The sequence below is a fragment of the Xiphophorus hellerii genome, chromosome 11 (assembly GCF_003331165.1).
Source record: "Xiphophorus hellerii strain 12219 chromosome 11, Xiphophorus_hellerii-4.1, whole genome shotgun sequence".
In the NCBI taxonomy this organism is placed as follows: domain Eukaryota; kingdom Metazoa; phylum Chordata; class Actinopteri; order Cyprinodontiformes; family Poeciliidae; genus Xiphophorus; species Xiphophorus hellerii.
In genome coordinates this window covers 811,985-837,225 of record NC_045682.1, presented here as the reverse complement: position 1 = coordinate 837,225, position 25,241 = coordinate 811,985, and the positions used below count along the sequence as shown (strand labels likewise).

The following is a 25,241-nucleotide window of genomic DNA, read 5'->3' as shown; positions in this document are numbered from 1 at the left end:
CTTCCTCTGTTGTGATTGCTGCTGTCAGTGTCTCATTTTGTAGTTTGCCAATTGTTGGTAAGTCTAATGCATTTAAAAAGGTTCTCATTTCCTCCTCATGTGCAAATTCAGGTTGTGTATACAGTTTCTCAAAATATTCTAGAAAAATGCCCTCTATTTCCTCTGCATTATCTGTTAGTTCACCTGTGTGGGGGTTTCTAATTTTATATATTGCATTAAGTATTTGTTGTTTGCGTATATGTTTCGCTAACAGCTTAGTTGCCCTTGAACCTGCTTCATAATAATTCTGCTTCCTTTTTTCAATCTCTCCTAGTAATATGTCATTTATTTTGGTTTTAACTGCCTTGGTTTCTTGGTAAACCTTTGAGTCTTTTGTTTTCTGATATTCATGCTCTAATTCCCTAAGTCTCTCCGTATTTGCCCTGTATGTCTGTAGTTTAATTCTTTTATCATGCGCAGTTTCAAGTATTAACTTTACCCTGATGACTGCCTTCATGGCATCCCATAATATTGTTGGGTCTACAGTTCCGTTATTTTCTTCAATATATTGTTTTATTTCTGCTTTTATTTTTTCTCTCCGTTGTTCACTATTCAATATTCCCACATTCAGTCTCCATATCGTATTTCTTTTCCTGTTACTTAGACATATCTTTAAATAAATTGGATTATGGTCAGAAACATCTGCCGCCCCTATCCTGCATTCCTTCACTCTGTGTTTGTCACCTACCTTGGTTACAAAATAATCTATTCTTGAATGTACTCTGTGAGCAGCACAGTAATGTGTAAAATCTTTTCCTAATGGATGTAGGCTTCTCCATACATCTGTCATTCCCATCTCTTCTAATGAGATATTTATAAATTTTGCTAAATGCATTTTAGTTTTTTTGTGACTAGAATGCCTTCTGTTTCTATCACTATTAAATCAAATAGGTTTTTGAAAAAGTTTTTGTTACTCTCCGGGGTGCGTATACATTTACCAAGGTTATTAATTCATTTTCGAGTCTTCCTTTTAATATTACGGTGTGTATCTTCCTTCTTTATCTTTTAATTCCTTTTTGTAATCAAATTGTATTGTATTCGAAACTAATATTGCAACACCTCCTCTACGCCCCTCTTTATATGAACTGTGGTATAAATTCCTGTAGCCATACTTTTTTAATTTTTCATGCTCTGTTAGGGATAAATGAGTCTCTTGTAAGAATATAATTTGTGCCTTTTCCTTTTTCAGTTTTGTCATCACCCTTTCTTTTTTACTCAATGCATTCAAACCATTCACATTCAGCGACGTTATCTTGATATCAGTCATAACTATGATTATTCCCTTTAATATGCTCCCAAACAACTCAAAACAGAACCAGCATGAACTTTTGCTAACTAAACATAAACCAAAAATCCGACGGACTTTCAAACATGGGGTATCCTTCTTCCTCGAGTCCCAGTTGGTGGGTGGAGAGGAGATCCTCACCTCTACTGAGGGCCCCTCCCTAGATCTAGTACTACTCCCATCCTGTGGGGTACCACTCCATCTAGACATGTCCAACTTAAATATCTTACCCTCTCCCAGTTGGTTTTAATTTTATCCTCTTTTCTTGTAGAGTCAATTACTTCTGAAAGCAAAACGTTCTAAGATTTCCACTGGAAGCTTTGTAGTTTTTCTCTCACTCGGTGTACCGCGTCTCGTTCCCGTTCTTTCCCCTTCACTCGCTGCCATCCCGCGGCTCCTCGCTGTCTCTCCTCCGCTGCCGCGGCGTCTCCTCCTGGCTCAGCAACCGTGTAGCTCCTTTCCGTCATGTCCTGCGCTGCTGTCCTGGCACTGTCGTATGTCTTCGTTCCGTTCTCCCAATGAATCTGAATTTTAGCGAGTGGTGTCTGGAAACGTATTCCTTTCTCCTTCAATGTTTTTTTAATGCCCGTATATGCCTTTCTTTTCTGGACAATCTTGGTCGGATAGTCGTGGTCAAAGTAGATTTGTTTACCCGTTACCTGGATCTTTTTCTGCCGGGCTTTCTTCAAGATTGTTTCTTTGGTCTCAAATTGTAGAAAGTTAGCCACGACTGACCTTGGTGCTGCATTTGGGTTCGGTTTTGGGGTGAGGGCTCGGTGGGCTCGTTGAACCTGGAGATCGATCCCCTCTGGGAGTTCGAGTTTCAAAAGTTGTTCCAGAAATGTAACTGTGGATCTCCTTTCTACGTCTTCTGGTAAGCCGAAGATTCTGATATTGTTTCTCCTTGATCTCCCTTCTAGATCGGTTAGTTTTTTCTGCATTCGCTGTGCTTGTTCCACCATCTTCATTAGAACCTCGTTAGCATCCATCTTCCACTCCTCCACCTCCGCTATGGGTGTCTGTGCCTCGCTAATGTTCACTTGCTGTGCCTGTAGCTCCTGGTCATTCTCGGACAGCCTACGGTCTATTTCTTGTCGAAGATTCATTATTTCTTCCTTCATTTCTTTCTTCAGCTCATCCAGCTCCCGACCAGCTCCCGGCACAGCTCTTGTTTAAGGGCTTTAATATCACCTCTGATAGCTGCGAGCCCATTTTGCAGCGTCTCCATGCTATCGTGTTCTTCCATTTCCTCTGCTGGGGCTTTTTAGTGCTCGCTAGCTTCGTGTTCGGAGATTTCTTCCGTTACAGGCAGCTCTTCGGTTCTGTCTTGCTTTTTATTATTTTTCCGGCTTCTTCTCTTGCTTTTCCCACTCATACTTTAGATTTATCTATCGAATTCCAATTTTGTTGTGGGCATTTTTACCCGACTCTGGAGAGCTAGCTGACTACGCTCCTATTCCCTCCGCCATCTTGTCCCCTTCCCCTCTTTTCTTTCTTTCTTTAAGCAAAGGTAAAGTCATAATATTACAAAACAATATGGTGGAAAATATTAAGAATAATATGGTTATGAGTAAATCAATACATAACAATTTTAAGATTACTATGGTTATTGACTGAATCAATGCCTAACAGTGTCATGATTCTTGTGTGATGAACGTACTCATGAGAGTCTTCTGAAGCCATTTCTCTGAACTCTGCATTACAATAAAGTCATTCAATTGTTTCTTGTTTGCACCCTCAAGATGTCCTTGAATGTTTAATTTTCCTTATGAAAGAACATGTGCATTCTTTCTGTTTTGTAATTAAGTAGATAGTCAAACTACACTGCCTGGCCAAAAAAAAAGTCGCTACCAAAAAATGGTCACACACTCTAATATTTTGTTGGACCGCCTTTAGCTTTGATTACAGCCCGCATTCGCTGTGGCATTGTTTCAATAAGCTTCTGCAGTGTCACAAGATTTATTTCCATCCAGTGTTGCATTAATCTTTCACCAAGATCTTGTATTGATGATGGGAGAGTCTGACCACTGCGCAAAGCCTTCTCCAGCACATCCCAAAGATTCTCAATGGGGTTAAGGTCTGGACTCTGTGGTGGCCAATCCATGTGTGAAAAAGATGTCTCATGCTCCCTGAACCACTCTTTCACAATGTGAGCCCGATGAATCCTGGCGTTGTCATCTTGGAATATGCCCGTTCCATTTGGGAAGACAAAATCTATTGATGGAATAACCTGGTCATTCAGTATATTCAGGTAGTCAGCTGACCTCATTCTTTGGGCACACAATGTTGCTGAACCTAGACCTGACCAACTGCAGCAACCCCAGATCATAGCACTGCCCCCACAGGCTTGTACAGTAGGCACTAGGCATGATGGGTGCATCACTTCACCTGCCTCTCTTCTTACCCTGATGCGCCCATCACTCTGGAACAGGCTAAATCTGGACTCATCAGACCACATGACCCTCTTCCATTCCTCCAGAGTCCAATCTTTATGCTCCCTAGCAAACTGAAGCCTTTTTTTCTGGTTAGCCTTACTGATTAGAGGTTTTCTTACGGCTACACAGCTGTTCAATCCCAACCCCTAGAGTTCCCTTCGCATTGTGCGTGTGGAAATGCTTTTGCGTTCACAATTAAACATACTCCTGAGTTCTGCTGTTGTTTTTCTTCGATTTGATTTGACCAAACGTTTAAGTAATCGCCGATCACGATCATTCAGGATTTTTTTCCGACCACATTTCTTCCTGGAACACGATGGTTCTCCACCATCCTTCCAGTTTTTAATGATGCGTTGGACAGTTCTTAACCCAATTCTAGTAGTTTCTGCAATCTCCTTAGATGTTTTCTCTGCTTGATGCATGCCAATGATTTGACCCTTCTTAAACAGACTAACGTCTTTTCCACGACCACAGGATGTGTCTTTTGCCATGGTTGTTTAAGAAATGAGGAGTTACTCATTGCATCAGCTGGGGTTAAATAACTTGTTGCCAGCTGAAAGATAATCGCCTATGCAGTACTTATCCAATAGGAGGCTTGTACCTATTTGCTTAGTTAAATCCAGGTGGCGACTTTTTTTTTGGCCAGGCAGTGTATATCGGGGTGTCAAACTCCAGTCCTCAAGGGCTGATGAGCCTCTGCTGCACCACACCTGAATAGAATAATTAGGTCATTAGCAAAACTCTGGAGAACTGATCTACACAAGGACGAGGTAATTAAGCCATTTCATTCCAGCGTTTTGTAGCTGTGGCACATCTAAAAACTGCAGGATAGAGGACTGGAGTTTGACACCTGTGAACTATGTGAATAGAATGAAACTGTAAGAGCCATATAAATGAAATAAGTAATTATTGATATGACAGGAGCACGAGGCTTTGACACTTGGGTGGTGGGTGCGTCAATGTGGGCGCGCCTGCTGAGGAGTGAAAAGAAGGTTACCATGAACGAGACATTCCAGCGTTGATTGTCCAGAGGAACTGCAAACCTATAGTCTTATCTTATGAAATATGCTTTTGAAGATTGTATAAATGAGTTGTATTCATGTGAGTGTGCAGCTGTTTTTGCTTCCCCTTCCTTCAGGGCTGCACACTGAATGCAACTAGGGAGTTCCTAATGCTAATAAAAGCAGGGTAAGACTCAGTTGAAGCTTCAGAGCATAGGCAGAAATCTGTAACTGGGTTTCAGCTGTGTTCTCCTTGCAGGTAAAACTAAATTCTGACTCTTGTCTCTTCTTTGTGTCTGTGTTCAGGTAATTTAAACCCAACAGCGTGACTGTCACCAAGTATGAATGGGAAGGTTTACTGGCTTTGTGTGTATGAGGAAGGGGGTGCGCGGGGTCATCATAATTTCTGTTGATAGTGTTGTGGTGCCGTTGATTGTTGGAACTGGTGCATTGTTTGTCCTGGTCAGGTAGTGTTTCAGTCCTTGCAAAGTTTGTAGTATGACAATCTAAAATGGAATAAACCAATAATTGACGGAACAAAGAAGTGACCTGGAGTTGATTGAAACGCATCGAACAGATGAGAGTCCCTGAGTTAACCCAGTGGGGCCCTCTACCACCACTAGTTTATGGCACATTTAGAAACCTTTTCTATAAAACTGTGTGCTGTGTTCTGCTTGAAGCTCTTTTTCTCCTGTGTTCAGTGAGTCTTCAAACGCATAAAGCCTTCAAATAAATACCGATAAATATATATTCTTACTTTGGTTCTTGAAACAGTTTTTCTCATTCTTTGCTACATATAATTGACACAACAACAGTCATAATAAAATGAAAATACAGTCTTAAGATTACCAGAATAAAGTCGTAATATTATGAATAAGCCTGTCACAAAAAAAAAAGGTAATTTTGGACGATAAATTGTCACAGAAGTTATTGTGATAAACAATAATATTATTGCTTTGAGACCATTTTCTAGTAATATAATGGTAATGGTAAAATAATGCAAGAACACTGTACATTACTGATCTTTGGCTCCCAAAGATCAATAAAGTTAACATTTAGCACTGGAACTGGAAGACATTTTAAATTCGATGACTCTAAACAAAATTGTCCTTCAAAAAAGGGGCTATTTGAGACCAATGCACCAGACTGAAGAATTTTGTCATCCAGTTTTTGGTAGAAAGAGAGATAAGAAAGAAAAACAATAAACAAATAACAAAACATTAATTATCCAAGCTTTTTTCCTCATTAAAACAATTATTTTCTCGTAATTTTAAGACTTTACTCTGGTAAAATTTATTTTTAATTCTGCTAATATAATGATTAATTTCTCGTAGTTCATACAACTCATATTGAGATGATGAAATAAAAAACACTTTTGACATTTTTTTTTTTTTTGTCATTTGCATTTTTGTCTTTTAGAAAATAAAGCAACAAAAGAAAACTTATTAAAATCAAATGTGGTATAAAAGAGAATGGAGGTTTTATTTTTAAGCCATTTGGTCAGCTCTAGCTGAGGGTAAGTTACCTTAATCTTAAATTCCCGGACCAGACCCCTCTCTTTCTGCAGCTTCATCTTCTCATTTTTCTTTGCCTGAATCTTCTTCTTTTGTTCTGAGAACAGCGCCGACAGGCTCTTATCGAGCTGCATCATAGCTTCATCATCCAGATCTTCATCGCTGCTGGCGTCTTCCTCTGTGGCCTAAATAAGCAGCATATCATTACAAAGACAAGCTGAAGAGGTTTAGACTTAGAACCAGACAGGAAGTGCTGACTGGATGACTCACCAGAGCGTTCTGCTGCTGGAGGACCTTCATCAACTCAAGGCGAAAGTTTTGGTCCACTTCTTCCTCCTCCCTCTCTTTTTCCTCCTCCTCACCCTCACTCTCCTCATCAGAGCCATCCTCTGACTCATCATCCTAGCCATAAAATATTTTTGTTAAATCAGCCTCTACATCTGTAAACTGTGTGAAACTACAGAAGAGGGAAAGTCTGTAACCTCCATGTCTTCATCTTGTTCCTCGTCATCATCATCCTTCAGTTTCTTTTGTGTTTTGTTTCTGTCGTCAGTGACGACTACAGCGCTGTCTTCCTCATCTTCCTTCTCTGGGTCCAAGACCTTTCAGAAAAACACAGCAACACTTCCTAAAAATATGCACACAAGCAGTAAATCTGTTTTTTGCATCAGACTAAAATTTTTACCTTTTTCTCCAATTTTCTAGGGCTGCAACTAAAAACGGTCTTAGTTATTGATTCATTTATTGATTATTCTGATGACTAATTAGCAAATGCTCCATATCTTCATTTAAGGTGTTTTTATATAACATTAGAAATACATTAAAAGATGTAAACAAACAAATAAATCAATTTATATTTTAAATATAAAATAAAACATTTCATTGCCTACAATGCAACAACATAGCATCCTTTTGTGAACTTGAACCACGCAAAGCTAAAGCTATGCCACTTCAGGTGTTTGGTTATGAAATATATGCGGACAAAAGTGTTTTTCCCCAACTTAAATGCAACACGTATTTTAGATAAAAACAAATTGAATGTTTTTGTCTTAAAAACATGCAATTTTAAGACAAAAACATGTCTTAAACATGCTCGGAATATTTTTGTTTTCAGCAAATGCCCTTTTTTGAGTCTGCATATTTCAGTTAGCAATTAATTAATTACTCAATTAATTGACGATTGATGATTTATCAAAATTAATTGTCTTGACCTTAGTTTATTCTAATAATTCAATTATGGCAAAATATTGGCATGCAGTGTCCGGTGTCGGATGCAAAATGTAATTTATTAAGTTTTGTTTTGAAATATAAACACTACAAGCTCCTTAAGCTCCACCTTAATAACTCTCATTCAGCCTCATGGTGGAGTAGCGTCAACTTATTAAAAAATTACTGATGTGGTAGTACACATTTACAGACAAAAGAAGGTGCTTTTGTTAATTCAGTCAGCATTTATTACAGCCAACAAAATAAAGTTAAAATGTAATAAATTTTAAAAATCCAGCATATTATAAAAAATGTAACCCATTGTGTTATGGAAAGATGGTGGATACAAGAGACAACTGGCCTCTTAATTAATCGTTAGTCGATCGATAAAAATCAATTTTAGATTAACTCAATTCATAACTTGCACTCCCAATTTCAATGAAAGTTTCTCAATAAATTCCCACACCCCCCATCAAAGATGTCACAGAAGTAACATTTAAAATCAAGATGTTTCAGCCTAGGACAGAAACAAATATAGGCAATTGCAGGGAAATTAGTCAAATAAAATAATTAACATGTTACTTCCTGAAAATGTACAGGTTTAAAATCCATTTTCTACCGATTACTCACATCTATGATGGCAGTGAGTGCTGCTGCAGTTACGTGGGGGCAGATGGAGCTGAAGACCGCCCTGCAGACCTGCCTGATGTGTCTGCTCTGCTGGGACAGCAGGGACAGCAGGATGTCGACCATCACCTCCACCCACTCTGGCTCCTCTTCGTCCATAGCTGCAACACGTTCATGTTACAGGTGGAGTTAATTATTATTCTGAAGGTCGGTGCTGATTATTTAAATCGGAGTTACTCAGCCTCACCTTGTTGTTTCTTCTTCTTGTTGGTTTTCTTCTCCTGGGCTTTATCAATGCAGCTCTGCAGGTCCTTCATAATGTCCAGCACCTCATCTGGAGCCTTAAGGACAGAGAAATTCAAGTTAAACATCTGGACTCTAAGAGCTGCAGAAATCCTCTCCTGCAGCAGAGTTTCCAAAAGTGCTCAAAACTTTGTCGATATTCCATATTCGTCAAAAAATAAACAAACAATTTATGTATTTTTTTCCATCGACGAAGAAATGCAATTAAAATCTTGTGAATAAGTTTTAAAAAAAAAACATGCTGCGCCATAATCCTCCTACTACTTCCTGTTATCTTCTTCCTCTTTTCCACCAGTAGTAACATCCGGGTGTTGATAATGTGACTACTGATACAAAAAAATTGTTTCCATTGCAGTTTTGCACAATACACAAATTTTTATACAGCCGAAAAACCACGTCACCCTAGCAAAAAGCGTTTTATCGAATGTCATGAGTTTTTAAAAAATTTGTATGTTTCCATTAAGCAGATTTTTTTTTCCTAACTACAATTATAGGTTCAATGGAAGCACAGTTATTAATCCTCAAAAAGCTGTTTTGACCTTGAAGAGGAGCATGCCGATCAGCAGGAAGAGCTGCTGGAACGCAGCGCTCTCTGTCGTCAGGCCTTTCTTTGCTTTTCTTTTCAAATTCGCCACTGACTGCAGCATGCTGACAAACAAACAAACAAAAAAAAAACATTTTCTTTAAACTGTAAGTGATCAGGCATGTAAAATAAGACATAATCCTTCTCTGTCCTACCCGTCCCAGGCCTGTTTTTGCTCAGCGCTGAACGGCTGGACGCTTTGGACATGTTTGGGATGGCTGAGCAGCAGCTGAGTATACTGGACCAGGTGGTAGATCCACATGGTGCCATCTGCCGTTACACCAACAGATCGCTTCTGATTGACAGCTGTGCTGTCGTCGATGAGTGGCATGTGGTGCAAGGACATGAGAAGCCTGGATGGAAGATAGAAAAATGTATGTATACCTTCCTTTGGACAAAAAAAGAAACTCACTCAGCCATCTTGTTTAACAAACCTTGCTTAAAATGGGCAACAAAATTAGTGGGGCTGAAACAATCAGATTAATTGTGATCAATCAATTACTGAAATAACAGTCAACTAATTTAGCAATCAAGTAATGATTATCTGGCGCATACATATTCAAAAAGAGGCAATTTGCTGAGAGAACGACACACTCAAGAGCAGTAATTAAGCAAAAACTGTAAAAAATATTAACATTTTGTATTTAAGAGAAAAAAACTCTTTGTGGCAGTTTTATCTTCACATGGTTCAAATTCTGTAAAACAAAATCCCATCAAGCACCTTTTTATATCTAATTATTAATCAATTAATGTAAAAAATAATCAATAGTTCAGCCCTACACTGTACTGATGTTAAGTCAAGCAGAAAGGGCTGAGCTTTTCACACTTTGATTTTAAAAGCATTTTTAGCTGCAGATGAATCCTTTGCTCCAAATGATCAAGTGTTCATTGAAGAAATGCTGTGTTACTGCACTGTAGGTAATACAATTATCATTTCATATTTGAAATATTAATTGAATTTAGTTTAATTTATTTGCATCTTTTAATATATATTAGAGGATTCTTGTTTCTTGTTTTAGTAGAAGAAGTTTTACAGGAACATTAAGTTGTTTTGCTAAAGTCAGCAAGAAAATGTGTTGCCATTCCTGCCAAGTGCCAATACAACAGCTGTAGACAGATGCAACTTATTCAGTTAAATTACACTATGTGGCTAAAACTAAAATTACATATTTCATGTATTTTCGCAGTAAGTGCACAATCTGCACAAACGTTTATTCTGATGATTAATCATTTATTCAGGTAAAAAAAAAAGACGCGTTCTGCAGATTTTTCCTTTAAAAAAATAAAATGCAGGGCTGATCAGTTGAATATTTCTTTTTAACTAACTAAAAATGGGAAAGCAAAAGGTGTTCAATAGGACTTTTCTTTTTTTTTTTGTACCAGTTGTATGGGGGAATTTCTCTGCCATAAATCGAGAGCACACATTTTCAGTCTGAAAGCAGGATTTCATGTCTTTTGTTCTCAAAACTTGTAACGCTTGTACTCAAATATTTCTCCTCGCGCTCTTGCAGAGCTCTCTGCTCGTTTAGTTAACATTTTCTGCTTGCTTCTGGAACAAAAATGCACCGTTGACTGGCAACCTCTCAGCCAATAGAATGAAAGTGTTTTACAGGTGTGCCTGTGTGGCTACTATCCATTGCAGCAACCTGCACCACCAACTGGATGTAAGGAGAAACAACAACTTTCTGCTCCATGTTACACTAACATCCATTAGCAGTGTGCTACTGATCACTAACAGCCTTCTGACATGACCTTACCAGAGGGGCCGCTTTTCATTGGCTGATGCCCATTCTACGTTGTCTCGTGGGTGGCCGTCTCACAAACACACGCTTCTCGTTAGCTAAGTACAGCATAATGGCAGAACTGATACAACTTCTACACCTTGAAGCCTGTCTGCTACACAGTCTTACGTTAGCTAAACAAATCAATATGCAATGTGTCTGTATCTGACATACACTAAAGATTTTATTTTAGCAGAAAAGGCTTTGGACTAAACTGTTACTCGTGTTAGCCACTCTAGCACCAAGTACAGCTAGTCAATCAACCATCGCTGTGTTCAGGGAAGCGCTGATTAATAATCGAGAAATAAATATCAAGCCTGGAAACTTGATATTGTAACGGACTGAATGTTATGTTTTTAACGTAATCTTTGCTCATCTTGCGGGGCGCAGGCAGTTGCCACGGTAACAGGTATGCTTAAACTACAAAGAGAGAGAGAGTAAAAAGGTAGGAGTGGTTTTGAGTTGATCACCTGCTCGGGTTATTTTACCTTTGTTTCCCTTTGCTGTGGCGCATTACAGCCGCTGTAGTTTCTAAACGTTGGACTAATTACCTCGTTCGTTTGTGAGTATACATCATTCACAACAAACAACAAATAGAACAAATATATTTCATACAATTTTAACAAACAAATGGCTTCTACTGCAGTAATTATGTGAAATTAAATTAATTATATCCCAACTTCAGAAGATTTGCCTTTACCTTTAGAGAGCTCTTTGGTTCCTCCTATCAGTCTGTAGCTTCTCATATCGAGGTCATCAAACCAAATTTCAGATCTACCATAACTGACTGACACTTGCTGGCCTCGGGTTTGCAACCAGCTTGTGACTAAGAAACCAGTAACCTCCTCGCAGATGATGACATGAACTTGTTAGTTCCTCTGTCCATTGTAGTAGCTGATATATTGTGAAAATCCGGTAGAAATGATGCACTAATCGGGCATGCCGTGGTGGCGTAGGGGTTAGCGCGACCCATATTTGGAGGCCTTGAGTCCTCGACGCGGCCGTCGCGGGTTCGACTCCCGGACCCGACGACATTTGCCGCATGTCTTCCCCCCTCTCCTTCCCCGTTTCCTGTCAGCCTACTATCATTTAAGGGACACTAGAGCCCACAAAAGACCCCCTGGACGGATTTAAAAAAAAAAAAAAAGAAATGATGCACTAATCGAGTCATGTTTACACAGAAACAACGAGCTGGGAGGCTTTGTTTGTGAGACTTGCGGTCACATGGGTCGGTTATGGGCGGAGCTTGGTAAGGTCCATTAAGCAGGAGTTTGTTCACCCAACCAACTCCCTACATCCACTGGGTGGTGCAGGTTGCAGACTGAAAGTGTGTGCTCTCAATTTATAGCAGAAAAAAACAACGGTGAAGCAAAAACTATGCCACTTAAGTTCTGGGTAGGACATATTTACCGACAAAGGTTGTTTTTTTTATCTTAAATGTAAAATTTAAATTTTTTTATACAGTTTTGGCATAAATACTTCTCTGAGTGTGTCATTCTTTCTGCAAATTGACTTTTCTGAGTCTGTACATTCTAGTAGCCAATAATCGAATACTAAATTAGTTGAGAACCTTTTCAGTAATCCAAATAATTACAATTAATCTTTTCAGCCCTAATTGTTGCTTTCCTTGTATTGGTGCAGGTTAACATGCAAACAGTAAGGAACATAAATGAATGTTTTTCTTGAACTCAAAATCTCTCTCCGAGGTTACTCCGAGATAAACTTTTCCTTCTTGTTGGTTTCAAAAAAACAAAACTATTGCAATAAATAAATGTTGGAATAAAACTGTCTAACCCAAAGAATGAATTAACAAGGGCTCCTCTGGTTTCGTCATCCAGTGGGGTGGAAAGATTTTCGCTCGTCTCTGCAATATCCGAGGTAGTAGCCTTCTTGGCGCTGAAGAAAGCATGGAAAAAGACAAACCTGGAAAAAAAGACAAAACAAACTCAGTGACTTCTCTTCAGCTTTACAGAGGACTTGAATGTTGCTGGCTAGGAGCTACATTTTGATGCTCAATTCGGATATTTTGCTGAAATCAGATCTGGTTTTGCATGGTCATTCATACTAGTAATTAAACTTGACCTCAATGAGACTGTTGTGTGAACAGTGTACACATGCGCAGAAGAACATTCACGTCGCACAGCAGTGCATCGTTTACAGAAGTAATAATGTGTAGATTAAGTTCTTCAGCAATGGGAGCCGACAGTATTGTCACAAGATCATAACAAGATGAAGGAAGCTAATAAAACGAAGGCAATAACAACGGCCTTTTGTTTAGGATTGACTCCAATGGTAAAATTAGCCCGTGGTAATGGCAAACTATTTCTCTGTTGTTCCAAAACAATGTTAACACTTATTTGGCTTTAATACATTGGACTGATGATTCTAACTTGGTTTAATGATCATTTGAGATGATCTCTCCCAAAAAGAGTCCAGGGCAACACCATTGTGGTAACGATAAAAATTATGATGAAAAACTATTTACGTCTATTTATGCCCACTACTAATTATGACATGTCTCAAATCAATGGCATAAAAGTTGGATAAAAATGACATGACTGTTCAGAGTGCAAGTGCTTTGAAAACAATCGTTATGTGTCCGAATTAGTTCCACATATAGAAGTGGCACAGATCTGATTTTTTGGGCGGAGGGGAGAAAAGACTGGAATTTGGCGGTTCAGACCATGCATATATAAAACTGTTGAGGATAAAATTATCGTGGAGGATGTATTTTTACACTTTCTTTCTATCAAACTCAAGACTCTTTGCCAGGATGAGATTGTTTTGTTGGCCATCAACACTTTTGACTCAGACTGGATAGAAACATCAAAGAAGACACTGTATGAGCTCTGCACTTCTTCTCAGAATAACATCTCGTATAAAGGCGCACAATAGGATATCAACAATGCGAAGGCCTGCCTCAAAGTGCTAAACGAATGCCAGGACAAAATTCCCAGATTTGTGTCCCATTACTTGGATGAGTTGCCTCCTGTGACTTTTACCAACATGGATGTCTGCGGCTTGCTACGCAAAACAGCTCCACGTTGCAGTATCTGCCATGAAGCAAACACTTCAAGCTCAGGCTGAAGTAAGTGAAGGTCTTCACGATGTTATGGCAGACCTGCGAAGCCGGGTGTCTGCTCTAGAACAATGCACCGATCAAGGATGCAAAAGCCGATCTGTACCGGTGAAGGAGAAGGGTGCGGCGGACATGGATTTGAACATTGCCCTGGATATGGAACACCATCTTCAAGGTCTGGAGGGGGATTCTCTCTCAACTGTAAAGGGAGATACTCCAGCGGTGTGTACCGGAGAAACTACGCCATCTCCGGGATCTCCTAAGTGGAGCCAGGTCGTGAAACGGCACCACCGACAGCCCAAAGGTCCCACGGTTGTGAAGACGATAACTCGCTCTGGCCCTTCACTGGGACACAGGAAAGCTGGCCAAACTATTGTTGGTACAGGAGCCGCAGGGAACATCAAAATGGTGAAAACAAAACTGGTGAGTGTTTTTGCCTCTAAATTCTCACCTGATTTGGAAGCAGAAACACTATGTGTTTATTTTAAAACCAAACTTGGGCATAATGTAACATGCCAAAGAATCAGTTCTGTTAATACCAGGTACGCCTCATTCAAGGTTTCTGCCGAATGTAGTGAGGTGGCTGTCATGTACAACCCAGAGCTCTGGCCTGAGGGAACCATTGTGAGAAGGTTTTATGAGCCACGAGAAACTATCATCAGCGTAAATGCTACCCTTTCTTCCATAGACATATGCGTGCCTATTGCTGGCGTGAGCACAAAGTCATAAATATTATGGACATTAAAGTCATCTCTTACAACTGTCATAGCCTGCACTTAGGGCAGAGAGCAGATGATAAAGCTCGCCGTTTGGTTGTCGACCAGTTGTTGCTGAACTGCGACATCTTGTGCTTGCAAGAAACATTTTTAGCCAAACAGGATTTAAAAGGACTAACTCTATCAATGACAGTTTCCTGGGTGCTGGAGAATCTACTACTGATCTCAGTTTGGGAATTAAGAGAGGAAGGATACCAGGAAGGGTGGCTATAATATGGAAGAAAAGCCTGGACTCAGTGATAAATGTCATGAGATTAGGTGTGGATTCACGATGGTGGATTGGTGTATTGCAGTACATGTGAAACAGAATGACAAAGAATTTATTATTTTAAATGTCTATGCTCCATATGAATATCATCATAATGAAGAAGAATACCTTAGTAAACTTGCTTATATTAGCTCTTTTATGCAAAATGAGAAGCCAAAAAGTATTTATGTTATGGGTGACATGAATGCAGACATCTCAGATAAAAACTCGCTGTTTGCTAAACATCTGATTAATTTTTGTACAAATTTTAATTTAATATTGTCAAGTAAAGAACTTTTGCCAGCTGCAAGTTACACTTATATAAGTGAAGCCTGGCATACTACATCTTGGTTGGACCATTGTATCAACAGCAGATGCTCATGCTGCTTTGATATATATTAGTATCTTATACAATGTGTCCACTGTTGATCACATCCCCTTCGAGGTATCAATTAGATTTGATCATGTACCTGCAACTGTAAATAAGAACAGTATTCAAAACTAGAAAATTTCTGAAGAAATTTAGCCGGGGCCTGCCAAGGCGTGCCCGTCGGTTTGGGCCCGGCGTTGTCACGCTACAAATTAGCATAGATGCTAAAGAATGCTGCAACGTAATCAATAGCATGTGGAGAATCACAAGAACGTTAAGTAAGGTGGACGTGCACCATTCAGTATGATTTAAAATTTTGTCAAGGCTTTTATTTTGGAAGTTTTGTTAAACTTCATTTCAAAGGGCCAAACTAATCCCATGTGTAATAGTCGTTGGGTTAAAATAGTTATATAATGCTCAAAACACAAGTAGTTGATGTAAAAATATTAAAGGCTTTTATTTTGAAATGTTTGTTAAGCTTCATTTCAAAGCGCCAAACTTATCCCATGTTTATCAGTGCTTTGGATGAAAAAATTACATAATGCCCAAAAGAGCAAATACCTGATGTAAAATTGTCAAGGCTTTTAATTTGAAATTTTCAGTATCCTTCATTTCAAAGGGCCAAACTAATACCATGTGTAACAGTGCTTTGGATGAAAAAGTCAAATAAAGCCAAAAAGAGCAATTACATGATGTAAAAATATTCAAGGCTTTTATTTTGGAATTTTTGTTAAACTTCATTTCAAAGGGCCAACCTAATCCCATGAATAACAGTCATTGGATAAAATCAGTTATATAATGCTCAAAACACAAGTAGTTGATGTAAAAATATTAAAGGCTTTTATTTTGGAATTGTTGTTAAACTTCATTTCAAAGGGCCAAACTAATCCCATGTGTAATAGTCATTGGGTTAAATCAGTTATATAATGCTGAAAACGCAAGTAGTTGATGTAAAAATATTAAAGGCTTTTATTTTGAAATGTTTGTTAAGCTTCATTTCAAAGCGCCAAACTAATCCCATGTTTATCAGTGCTTTGGATGAAAAAATTACATAATGCCCAAAAGAGCAAATACCTGATGTAAAATTGTCAAGGCTTTTAATTTGAAATTTTCAGTATGCTTCATTTCAAAGGGCCAAACTAATACCATGTGTAACAGTGCTTTGGATGAAAAAGTCAAATAAAGCCAAAAAGAGCAATTACATGATGTAAAAATATTCAAGGCTTTTATTTTGGAATTTTTGTTAAACTTCATTTCAAAGGGCCAACCTAATCCCATGAATAACAGTCATTGGATAAAATCAGTTATATAATGCTCAAAACACAAGTAGTTGATGTAAAAATATTAAAGGCTTTTATTTTGGAATTGTTGTTAAACTTCATTTCAGAGGGCCAAACTAATACCATGTCTAAAAGTGCTTTGGATGAAAAAGTCATATAAAGCCAAAAAGAGCAATTACATCATCTAAAATGTCAAGAAAATCCGAGCTCATCCCACTTCCCCATGCTGGAGATTTTAGTTTAACAGTAATAATAAATAAAGTTATCTTTAAAATGAATCACTCAAGTGACTTCTAGGCCCAACAGTAGACTTAGGTGTCAATAAAATAAATCTGGTTGTGTGTGTTGTTTTTGTCTCCAGCAAACTTTGCTTTAATTCTACTTTTTTCTATCTAATCATAAGAAATCATAGTCAGACAGAGAGAGTCATGAAACAGGAAAAGCAGGTTTCCGGGAAAAAGAGGAAGTTTCCAGCCTGCAGATTTATAAAAAATAGCTGAGACTATTTCTTATTTTAAAGCATGAAAGTTTTAAAGAATTAAATCTAAACATTTTGGTAATTTGATAAGATTCAAAGTAAAATACTTATATTAATATTGGTTTACTTGTAATAATATTTACACGTACATTTGTGGGAACACTTACAAGAAAAACAAGTAACTGTAACTTTGGCATCAAATAATTAGAATCATGGATTATTCTTGGTTTCTTTTCAGAAAAACATCTGTAATAACTCACATTAGGATTATAATAAGGATAATTAATAAGTTATGGTTATAAAATCATAAAGGAATGATAGATCAGAGAAGCTGAAGAAAATAAATGTGATATAAGTTATGGTTATAAAATTATAAATGAATGCTAAATCAGAGAAGCTAAAGAAAATAAATGTGATAAATGTGATTTTGACATTGAACTTGAAATGGTGTAAAAAGGTGTAACTGCAATTAAACATCACTGATATGTTGAGGTAGATGGTAGGTGAAAGGTGAAAGGAAGGGAAAAAGGGGAACTAACAGGAGAGCAGAGATGATCAACGCCTTATTTAGAGAAAAGGTGAAAGGCAATGGACATAGGAGGTTGAGCAACCCTGACATTAGCACAGACATCAGGACATAATGTCTGTAAGACAGTGATGGATATGAGATCATCTGTCTAAGCAGACAGCCAATGAAACAAGCCCAGCAACAGTGCTAGCCAAAGAAACCCTATAAAAGGTGAGTGCAAAAGAGGAACCGTTCGTTGGATCCTCCGGGCAGCTTCGAGCCAAGAGATGGACAAAGAACTCTGCAGCTGAAGAAGAGCCGGGGCCACGGAGCCGAAGACTGTCCTGCCATGAGGACCAACCCGTCAGGCCCACAACTTGTGGCTTCGAATCGCACTTCTCTCATCAGCTGGGTTCAGACCCCAAAGACAAAGATGAAGACAAAGACAAAGGCAAAGACAAAGAAGAAGAACTGGTGCCTTTTTTCCTGCCAGCACCAAGTCCTGTGTGACCTCAGCATCCATGCGGAGAGGAAGCTCATCAGACCTGCGGAGATCCTGACCTTCGCCGATCAACATCTTCCTCCTGCTGCAACACCTTCTTCATCATCAAGCCAGGTCTGGGGTTCGAAACGCCAAACTCCGTCCGTCTCTCTCAAAGGTTCCTTTTTTTAGTTCTCAGTATCAGCAGTAGGGAAAGATAGACTAGATGATTGATTTTACTTATTTGATTATTTCTGCTACTGAATTAAGCTGTACTGACCCTTGCAAAAATGCCTTACTAATAAAATATTTAGCATAAAGAAAATCTAAAAGATGTTGTGGACATTCAGTTAATGAGTCACCTTAAAGTTCTTTGATGGTTGTAAAATAGCTGTGATGTTTGATTCTGGAGAGGAAAAAGTTTAAAATGTTTTTAGGTTGCTGGTAGCCCAAATTTAAAACGTCATCCTTGGGACTCGCCCGAGTCACTAAAACCTACCTGGTTCAATAACAAATGCAAGTTGTAAAATAGAGAACGAGCGACCGTTAACAGGTGTGCTCTGTGAAACTAGTTGGCTGTAGGCTGCTCAGTCTGGCTAATTCACAGGGGGAAGAAGGGTGGGACACCTGGATGTAGGCCGTCAGAAAACCAGGCGAATCGTTTCTCGAAACCAGCTTAAACAGAGTTTACTTCAGTTCTGGACAGGGTAAATCCCAGCAGATTTAGGAAACTCAATTAACCCGTTAGAAGGAGAGCTGGTAGCACATCTCCCCTCTCAGAAGAGGAAGTAGAGAGTGAGAGAGTAGAGACAGAAAGGAGGGGGGGGGGGGGGGGGGGGGGGGGGGGGTGTTGCGCAACAACAAAAAGTATTCAAGGCTTTTATTTTGAAATTTTCATTATGCTTAATTTTAAAGTTCCAAACTAATCCCATGTGTAACAGTTACTGAGTTAAATCAGTTATATACAGCCCATAGCAGCAAGTAGTTCTAAAGGCCAGTTCAGTCCTGCTCTGTTTCAGCTGAGTGTTCCACTATAGATAGAACTACAGTGATGCGTATTTGTAGTCCTAATCATCAGCCAATAGCCTCTTGAGTTCCGTTGCTATGGTAAATAATTTTCTCACCAAAGTGTGAACTGTTAGTGAGAGAGGCTGGGGCAGAGAATACTCTCTTTGAGCCAGGCAGTTTTACTGAAAAAAAGCATTGGGAACAAATCCTTTCCGTTCGGGAACCGTAATACATATTCGAAAAGCGTTTGAAGCGTATGAGAGGGCTATGTGTCTTCTGCAATATTCCCGAGATTCATATCTCTACCTCCCTCACAGCAATAACAGCGATGAGAGAAAGAAATGTTGTGCACAGATCTGAAATTCTAGTCAAATACATGGGAGACAGCCTGAGAAAATCCTGTCGCATGACTTTGCTCTGAAGCACCGTGACAGAAAACCGTACGGTCTAGATAAATTTCGAAAACATTTTACCGGAGCAGACATGCGTATCAATGTCAGGACTGATTTTGATACCAATCGTGCGATATTTGTGGGCGTGAGGGCGATTTCAAAATTATTTTGGGGTGAAAAATTGTCTTCATTTCTCACTCTAGCAGAGGGGCACTCAGGAAGATTCACACTCTAATTTTAGGAAAAATGAGAAACTTTGGGTCGCTTAGAGACAAATTGTGGACAAACCGTAACTGGTATCGACGAGCCGTCTTCACTTTCGAAGAGATCACAGACGTATCTACAAAATGAAATTTGAATGGCATTTCTACGTGAATTCGTGACGACACAGAGAATCCTCAAAAATAGGGTATTTGTAGGATTTTTCCCATTGACTTATAATGGGGTTTTTTTCGTAGTTTTTTGCGAATTATGTCGCCACGTTAACCCCGAATCCCACCAAAAGTAATAGCTCCAATGGCGTGAATTTTCTGCACGTTTTGATACCTCATTTGTAGGTGTGCACGCAGCGGTATGAGCCGCATTAACGGTTACGGAAGAAAAATAAATAATACTTAAAGAGACGCTTTCTGCCGACAATAGTAATAGGTTCCTGCCATTGCTTTGCATGGCAGGCCCCAATCAGACACATATAGACTGGTCTTCTTTATCTACTAAACAAGTAGCCTGTTACTATGCCCAAACTGATCAATTGTTATCTACCATTAATTTATCAAGAGAGGCAGTTACTTGCACAGACTGCAACTGCTCTAATACTGGACCTATGTCAGTTAGTTTGGATTCCAGTTATATTGGTTCTATAACCAATATAACTGGATTATATTGAAGCGCTACTGGGAGCTAGCCTCCCAGTAGTGCTTCAATTAAAAGTATTGTAAAGATTAAAAATAGACCAGGCTGGAACACATATGTGACTAAATTCCACAGTGAAGCCCGTGAAGCTACTACTTCTTGGGCTCTAGCAGGTAAACCTAGGCAGTGCCCTATATTTGAATATAAAAAGTTGTCTAATGCAAAATACAAATATGCACTACGCTTCATTAGACAAAATGAGCAAACCATGAGGGCTGATTCCTTGGCAAAAAAAGCTTATCAGTAAGGATACAAAAACCTTTTGGAAAGAGGTTAAAACTATCAATAATAGTAAATCCTCTCTCCCTTGCACTGTGGATGGTGTTTCTGGGGTGAATATGATTGTAGATTTTTGACAACACCACTACAGCAAGTTATTTACCTGTGTACTGAGTGAACCCTTCCAGGTTGACAAGGTTAGTACTGTAGAAACTATCAAAACACACGAGGTCTATCAAGCAATTAAAGAATTGTCTGTACATAAATCTATAGGAATGGATCTTATTTCAGCTGAATATCTCAAATTTGCCAGTTCAGGGGTAGTCCCTCTTCTTGCCTTGTGTTTCACTGGTTTTATTATGCATGGTTTTATTCCTGAAACCTTGATGAATGTTCTTCTACTTCCTGTGATTTAAAAACAAAGCTGGTAATACATGTTTGTTCTGTCCCAACAGTGTCTGGAGCCTCTTTCCATGCCATTTCTTGTGGTTGCTTTAAATTTTATTGCATTACTATTTTCCTATGGTGTTCATGAAGGTCAGTAAACTATGTCTCCAAAATTTATATCAATGTGGGGGGTATACACCTACTCCATGCCCACTAGCAGCAGTGGTTAGTTTGCTATAGGTAGTTCTGCTTTTTCTTATTGGGGCCTGCCATGCAAAGCAATGGCAGGAACCTATTGCTATTTACCCAACAAGCGTCTCTTTATAATTGGGGCCTGCCATGCAAAGCAATGGCAGGAACCTATTACTATTGTCGGAGAGAAGCGTCTCTTTATTGGGGCCTGCCCATAGCAATGCATAAGGAGAGCAGTACTGACTTGCGAAGCAAGTCAGTACTGCCTCCATGCATTGCATGGCAGGCACCTATTATTCTACACCCAATAGAATGTCTCTTTATATCTTTATATCTTTATTTATTTTTCTTCCATCACCGTTAATGCGGCTCGTACCGCTGCATGCACCCCCACAAAAGTGGTATCAAAACGTGCGGCTCGGTGCCGAGAAGGGAGCTATTATTTTTATAAGGAATCGGACTTACGATGGCGACGTAAAAAGCGTCAAACGAGCCAAATTTCCAACTGCCGAAACGCAGAGCCTAACTGACACCAACTGCCGCTTTTTTAGAGTGAGAAATGAAGAGAATTTTTGACCACAAAATAATTTTGAAATCGCCCTCATGCCCACAAATATCGCCCAATTGGTATCAAACTCGGTCATGACATCGATACGCCTGCCTGCTCCGGTAAAATGTTTTCGAAATTTCTCTAGGGCTTACGGGTTTCTGTCAAGGTGCTTCAGAGCGAAATCATGCGCCAGGATAACTGACGCTCTCCCAGATTCACTTCCATGTATTTCTGAAAAATTTCTGAGCTCTGCATGCACCATTTTTGTCTCATCACTGCAATTACTGTGAGTGAGCTACAAATATGAATCGCGGAACTATGGGAGACGACAAATAGCCCTCTCATATGCTTCAAACGGTTTTCCAATACGTCTCTCGGTTCCTGAACGGCAAGGAGTTGTTCGGACTGCTTTTTCCATATAAACCAATGGGGTGTCTCACAAAGATAGAAATCTTTTTCCACCTCTCTGTGTCACACACACATGACAGTTAGCAGAGGATTGATAACCATAGCAATGGAACACAGGAGGGGATTGGCTGCTGGTTAGGACTACAAATACGCATCACTGTAGTTCTAATCAACACTCAGTTAAAACAGAGGGCTGAGCTGCCATTTAGAGCTACTGGCTGTTTTGGCCAGTAAATAACGGATTTAACCCAAACACTGTTAGACATTTTAATTAGTGTGATCATTTAATATGAAGCTTATGTTTTTTTTTCAAAATAAAAGCCTCAATATCCCCCTCAGGTTAATGCACCGCCGTAGGCGGTGCAATAATATTAGCATGCATTATATTTTTCTCTCAGGTTAGGGAACTGCCTTGCGCAGCAAGGCAGTTCATTAGCATTAGCCTTTTACCTTAAATAAGCTATTAGCTATTTTCTTACTTATTAGCCATGTTTAATATATTGAGTGCAGTAAGTCAATTACAGACAACATTCTAATGCCCTTCTAATGTCAGAACTACAAACATGGTGGAACTGTCAGTTACTAAAGAGGAGGACTGAGCTGGCCTTTACAACTACTTGTGTTTTGGGCTTTTTATAACTGATTTTATCCAACCATTGTTACACATGGATTTAGTGTGGCAATTTAAAATTAAGCTCACTGAAAATTTCAAAATAAAAGCCTTGAAAATTTTTACATCAGGTATTTGCTCTTTTGAGCTTTATATAACTGATTTAACCAAATGACTATTAGACATGGGATTAGTTTGGCCCGTTGAAATGAAGCTTAACAAAAATTTCAAAATAAAAGCCTTGAGAAGTTTTACATCATGTAATTAGTCTTTTGAGCATTATATAACTGATTTAATCCATTGAGTGTTATACATGGGATTTGTCTGGCCCTTTGAAATGAAGTTTAACAAAAATTTCAAAATAAAAGCCTTGACAATTTTTACATCATGTAATTGCTCTTTTTGGCTTTTGTTGACTTTTTCATCCAAAGCACTGTTACACATGGGATTAGTTTGGCCCTTTGAAATGAAGCTTAACAAAAATTTCAAAATAAAAGCCTTGTCCATTTTTACATCATGTAATTAGTCTTTTTGGCTTTATGTGACTTTTTTATCCAAAGCACTGTTACACAATGGAATACTGTGGGCATTTAATATGAAGCTTACTGCAAATTTCAAAATAAAAGCCTCAATATGCCCCTCAGGTTAGTGCACCGCCGCAGGCGGTGCAATAATATTATTCTGCATTATCTTTTTCTCTGAGGTTAGGGAACTGCCTTGCGCAGCAAGGCAGTTCATTAGCATTAGCATTTTAGCTTAAATAAGCTATTAGCTATTTATTTGACTTATTAGCCATGTTTAGTATACTGAATAGAGTAAGTCCATTATAGAGAACATCCTAGTGATGTCCCACATGCTAGTGACAGCAATCACGCTAACATTAGCATTTTTGCTAATTTTAGCTGATACACTTACTTTATCATACTGAATGGTGCAAGTACATGTTAGTAAACATTCTTGTGATTCTCCTCATATGATTGCAGCTTTCTTTAGCATTGATGCTAATTGCTAGCATCAGAACGCTGGGTCCAAACCGACGGGCACACTTTGGCAGGCCCCGGTTAAATTTCTTCAGGAATTTTCTAGTTTATTTATATCTTTATTGGGGCCTGCCATGCAAAGCAATGGCAGGAACCTATTACTCTACACCCAACAAAGTGTCTCTTTATAATTCTTTATTTTTCTTCCGTAACCGTTAATGCGGCTCATACCGCTGGGTGCACACCTACAAATGAGGTATCAAAACGTGCAGAAAATTCACGCCATTGGAGCTATTATTTTTGGTGGGATTTGGGCTTACCGTGGCGACATAATTCGCAAAAAACTACGAAAAAAACCCCATTATAAGTCAATGGGAAAAATCCTGGAAATACCCTATTTTTGAGGATTTTCTGTGTCGTCACAAATTCACCTAGAAATGCCATTCAAATTTCATTTTGTAGATACGTCTGTGATCTCTTCGAAAGTGAAGACGGCTCGTCGATACCAGTTACGGTTTGTCCACAATTTGTCTCTAAGCGACCCAAAGTTTCTCATTTTTCCTAAAGTTAGAGTGCTTCTCTCGCTGATTAGAGTGAGAGATCAAGACAACTTTTTCAGCCCAAATCATTTTTGAAATCGCCATCACGGCCACAAATATCGCACGATTAGTATCAAAATCGGTCCTGACATTGATACGCCTGTCTGCTCCGGTAAAATGTTTTCGAAATTTATCTAGACCGTACGGTTTTCTGTCACGGTGCTTCAGAGCAAAGTCATGCGACAGGATTTTCTGAGGCTCTCAGGCTCTTTCACTAACACTTCACACCTTGGTGTGAAACTTATTTAACATAGCAACGGATCTCAAGAGGCTATTGGCTGCTGATTTGGACTACAAATACGCATCACTGTAGTTCTATCTATCCTCAGTTGAAACAGAGGTTGACTGAACTGGCCTTTAGAACTACCTGCTGCTATGGGCTGTATATAACTGATTTAACTCAGTAACTGTTACACATGGGATTAGTTTTGAACTTTAAAATGAAGCTTAACAAAAATTTCACAATAAAAGCCTTGAATATTTTTACATCATGTAATTGCTCTTTTTGGCTTTATTTGACTTTTTCATCCAAAGCACTGTTACACATGGTATTAGTTTGGCCCTTTGAAATGAAGCTTAACAAAAATTTCAAAATAAAAGCCTTGAATATTTTTACATCAGGAAATTGCTCTTTTGAGCTTTATATAACTGATTTAACCCAGCAATTGTTACACATGTGATTAGTGTGGCAATTTAAAATTAAGCTTGATGAAAATTTCAAAATAAAAGCCTTGAATATTTTTACATCAGGTAATTGCTGTTTTTGGCTTTATGTGACTTTTTCATCCAAAGCACTGTTACACGTGGTATTAGTTTGGCCCTCTGAAATGAAGCATACTGAACATTTCAAAATAAAAGCCTTGAATATTTTTACATCAACTACTTGCTTTTTCAGCATTATATAACTGATTTAACCCAATGACTATTACACATGGGATTAAAATAGACTGTTTTGCATGAGCAGCAGATAGATCCTCTATTGCACATGTGT

The 25,241-nt window shown here is 38.8% G+C and overlaps 1 protein-coding gene across 2 annotated transcripts in view; it reads right to left on the bottom strand.

The window, feature by feature from the left end:
* The window catches only part of mybbp1a (MYB binding protein (P160) 1a), a 109,823-nt gene that overhangs the window by 48,306 nt on the left and 36,276 nt on the right, over positions 1-25,241 (bottom strand). For both annotated transcript variants that reach the window (XM_032576375.1, XM_032576374.1), the window contains exons 11-18: positions 12,569-12,697; positions 9,149-9,346; positions 8,950-9,058; positions 8,355-8,448; positions 8,111-8,268; positions 6,757-6,876; positions 6,545-6,676; positions 6,286-6,459 (exon numbers count right to left, since the gene is read on the bottom strand). In XM_032576375.1, the coding sequence (XP_032432266.1) occupies positions 6,286-6,459; positions 6,545-6,676; positions 6,757-6,876; positions 8,111-8,268; positions 8,355-8,448; positions 8,950-9,058; positions 9,149-9,346; positions 12,569-12,697 (1,114 nt within the window). The remainder of the gene's footprint in view (positions 1-6,285; positions 6,460-6,544; positions 6,677-6,756; positions 6,877-8,110; positions 8,269-8,354; positions 8,449-8,949; positions 9,059-9,148; positions 9,347-12,568; positions 12,698-25,241) is intronic.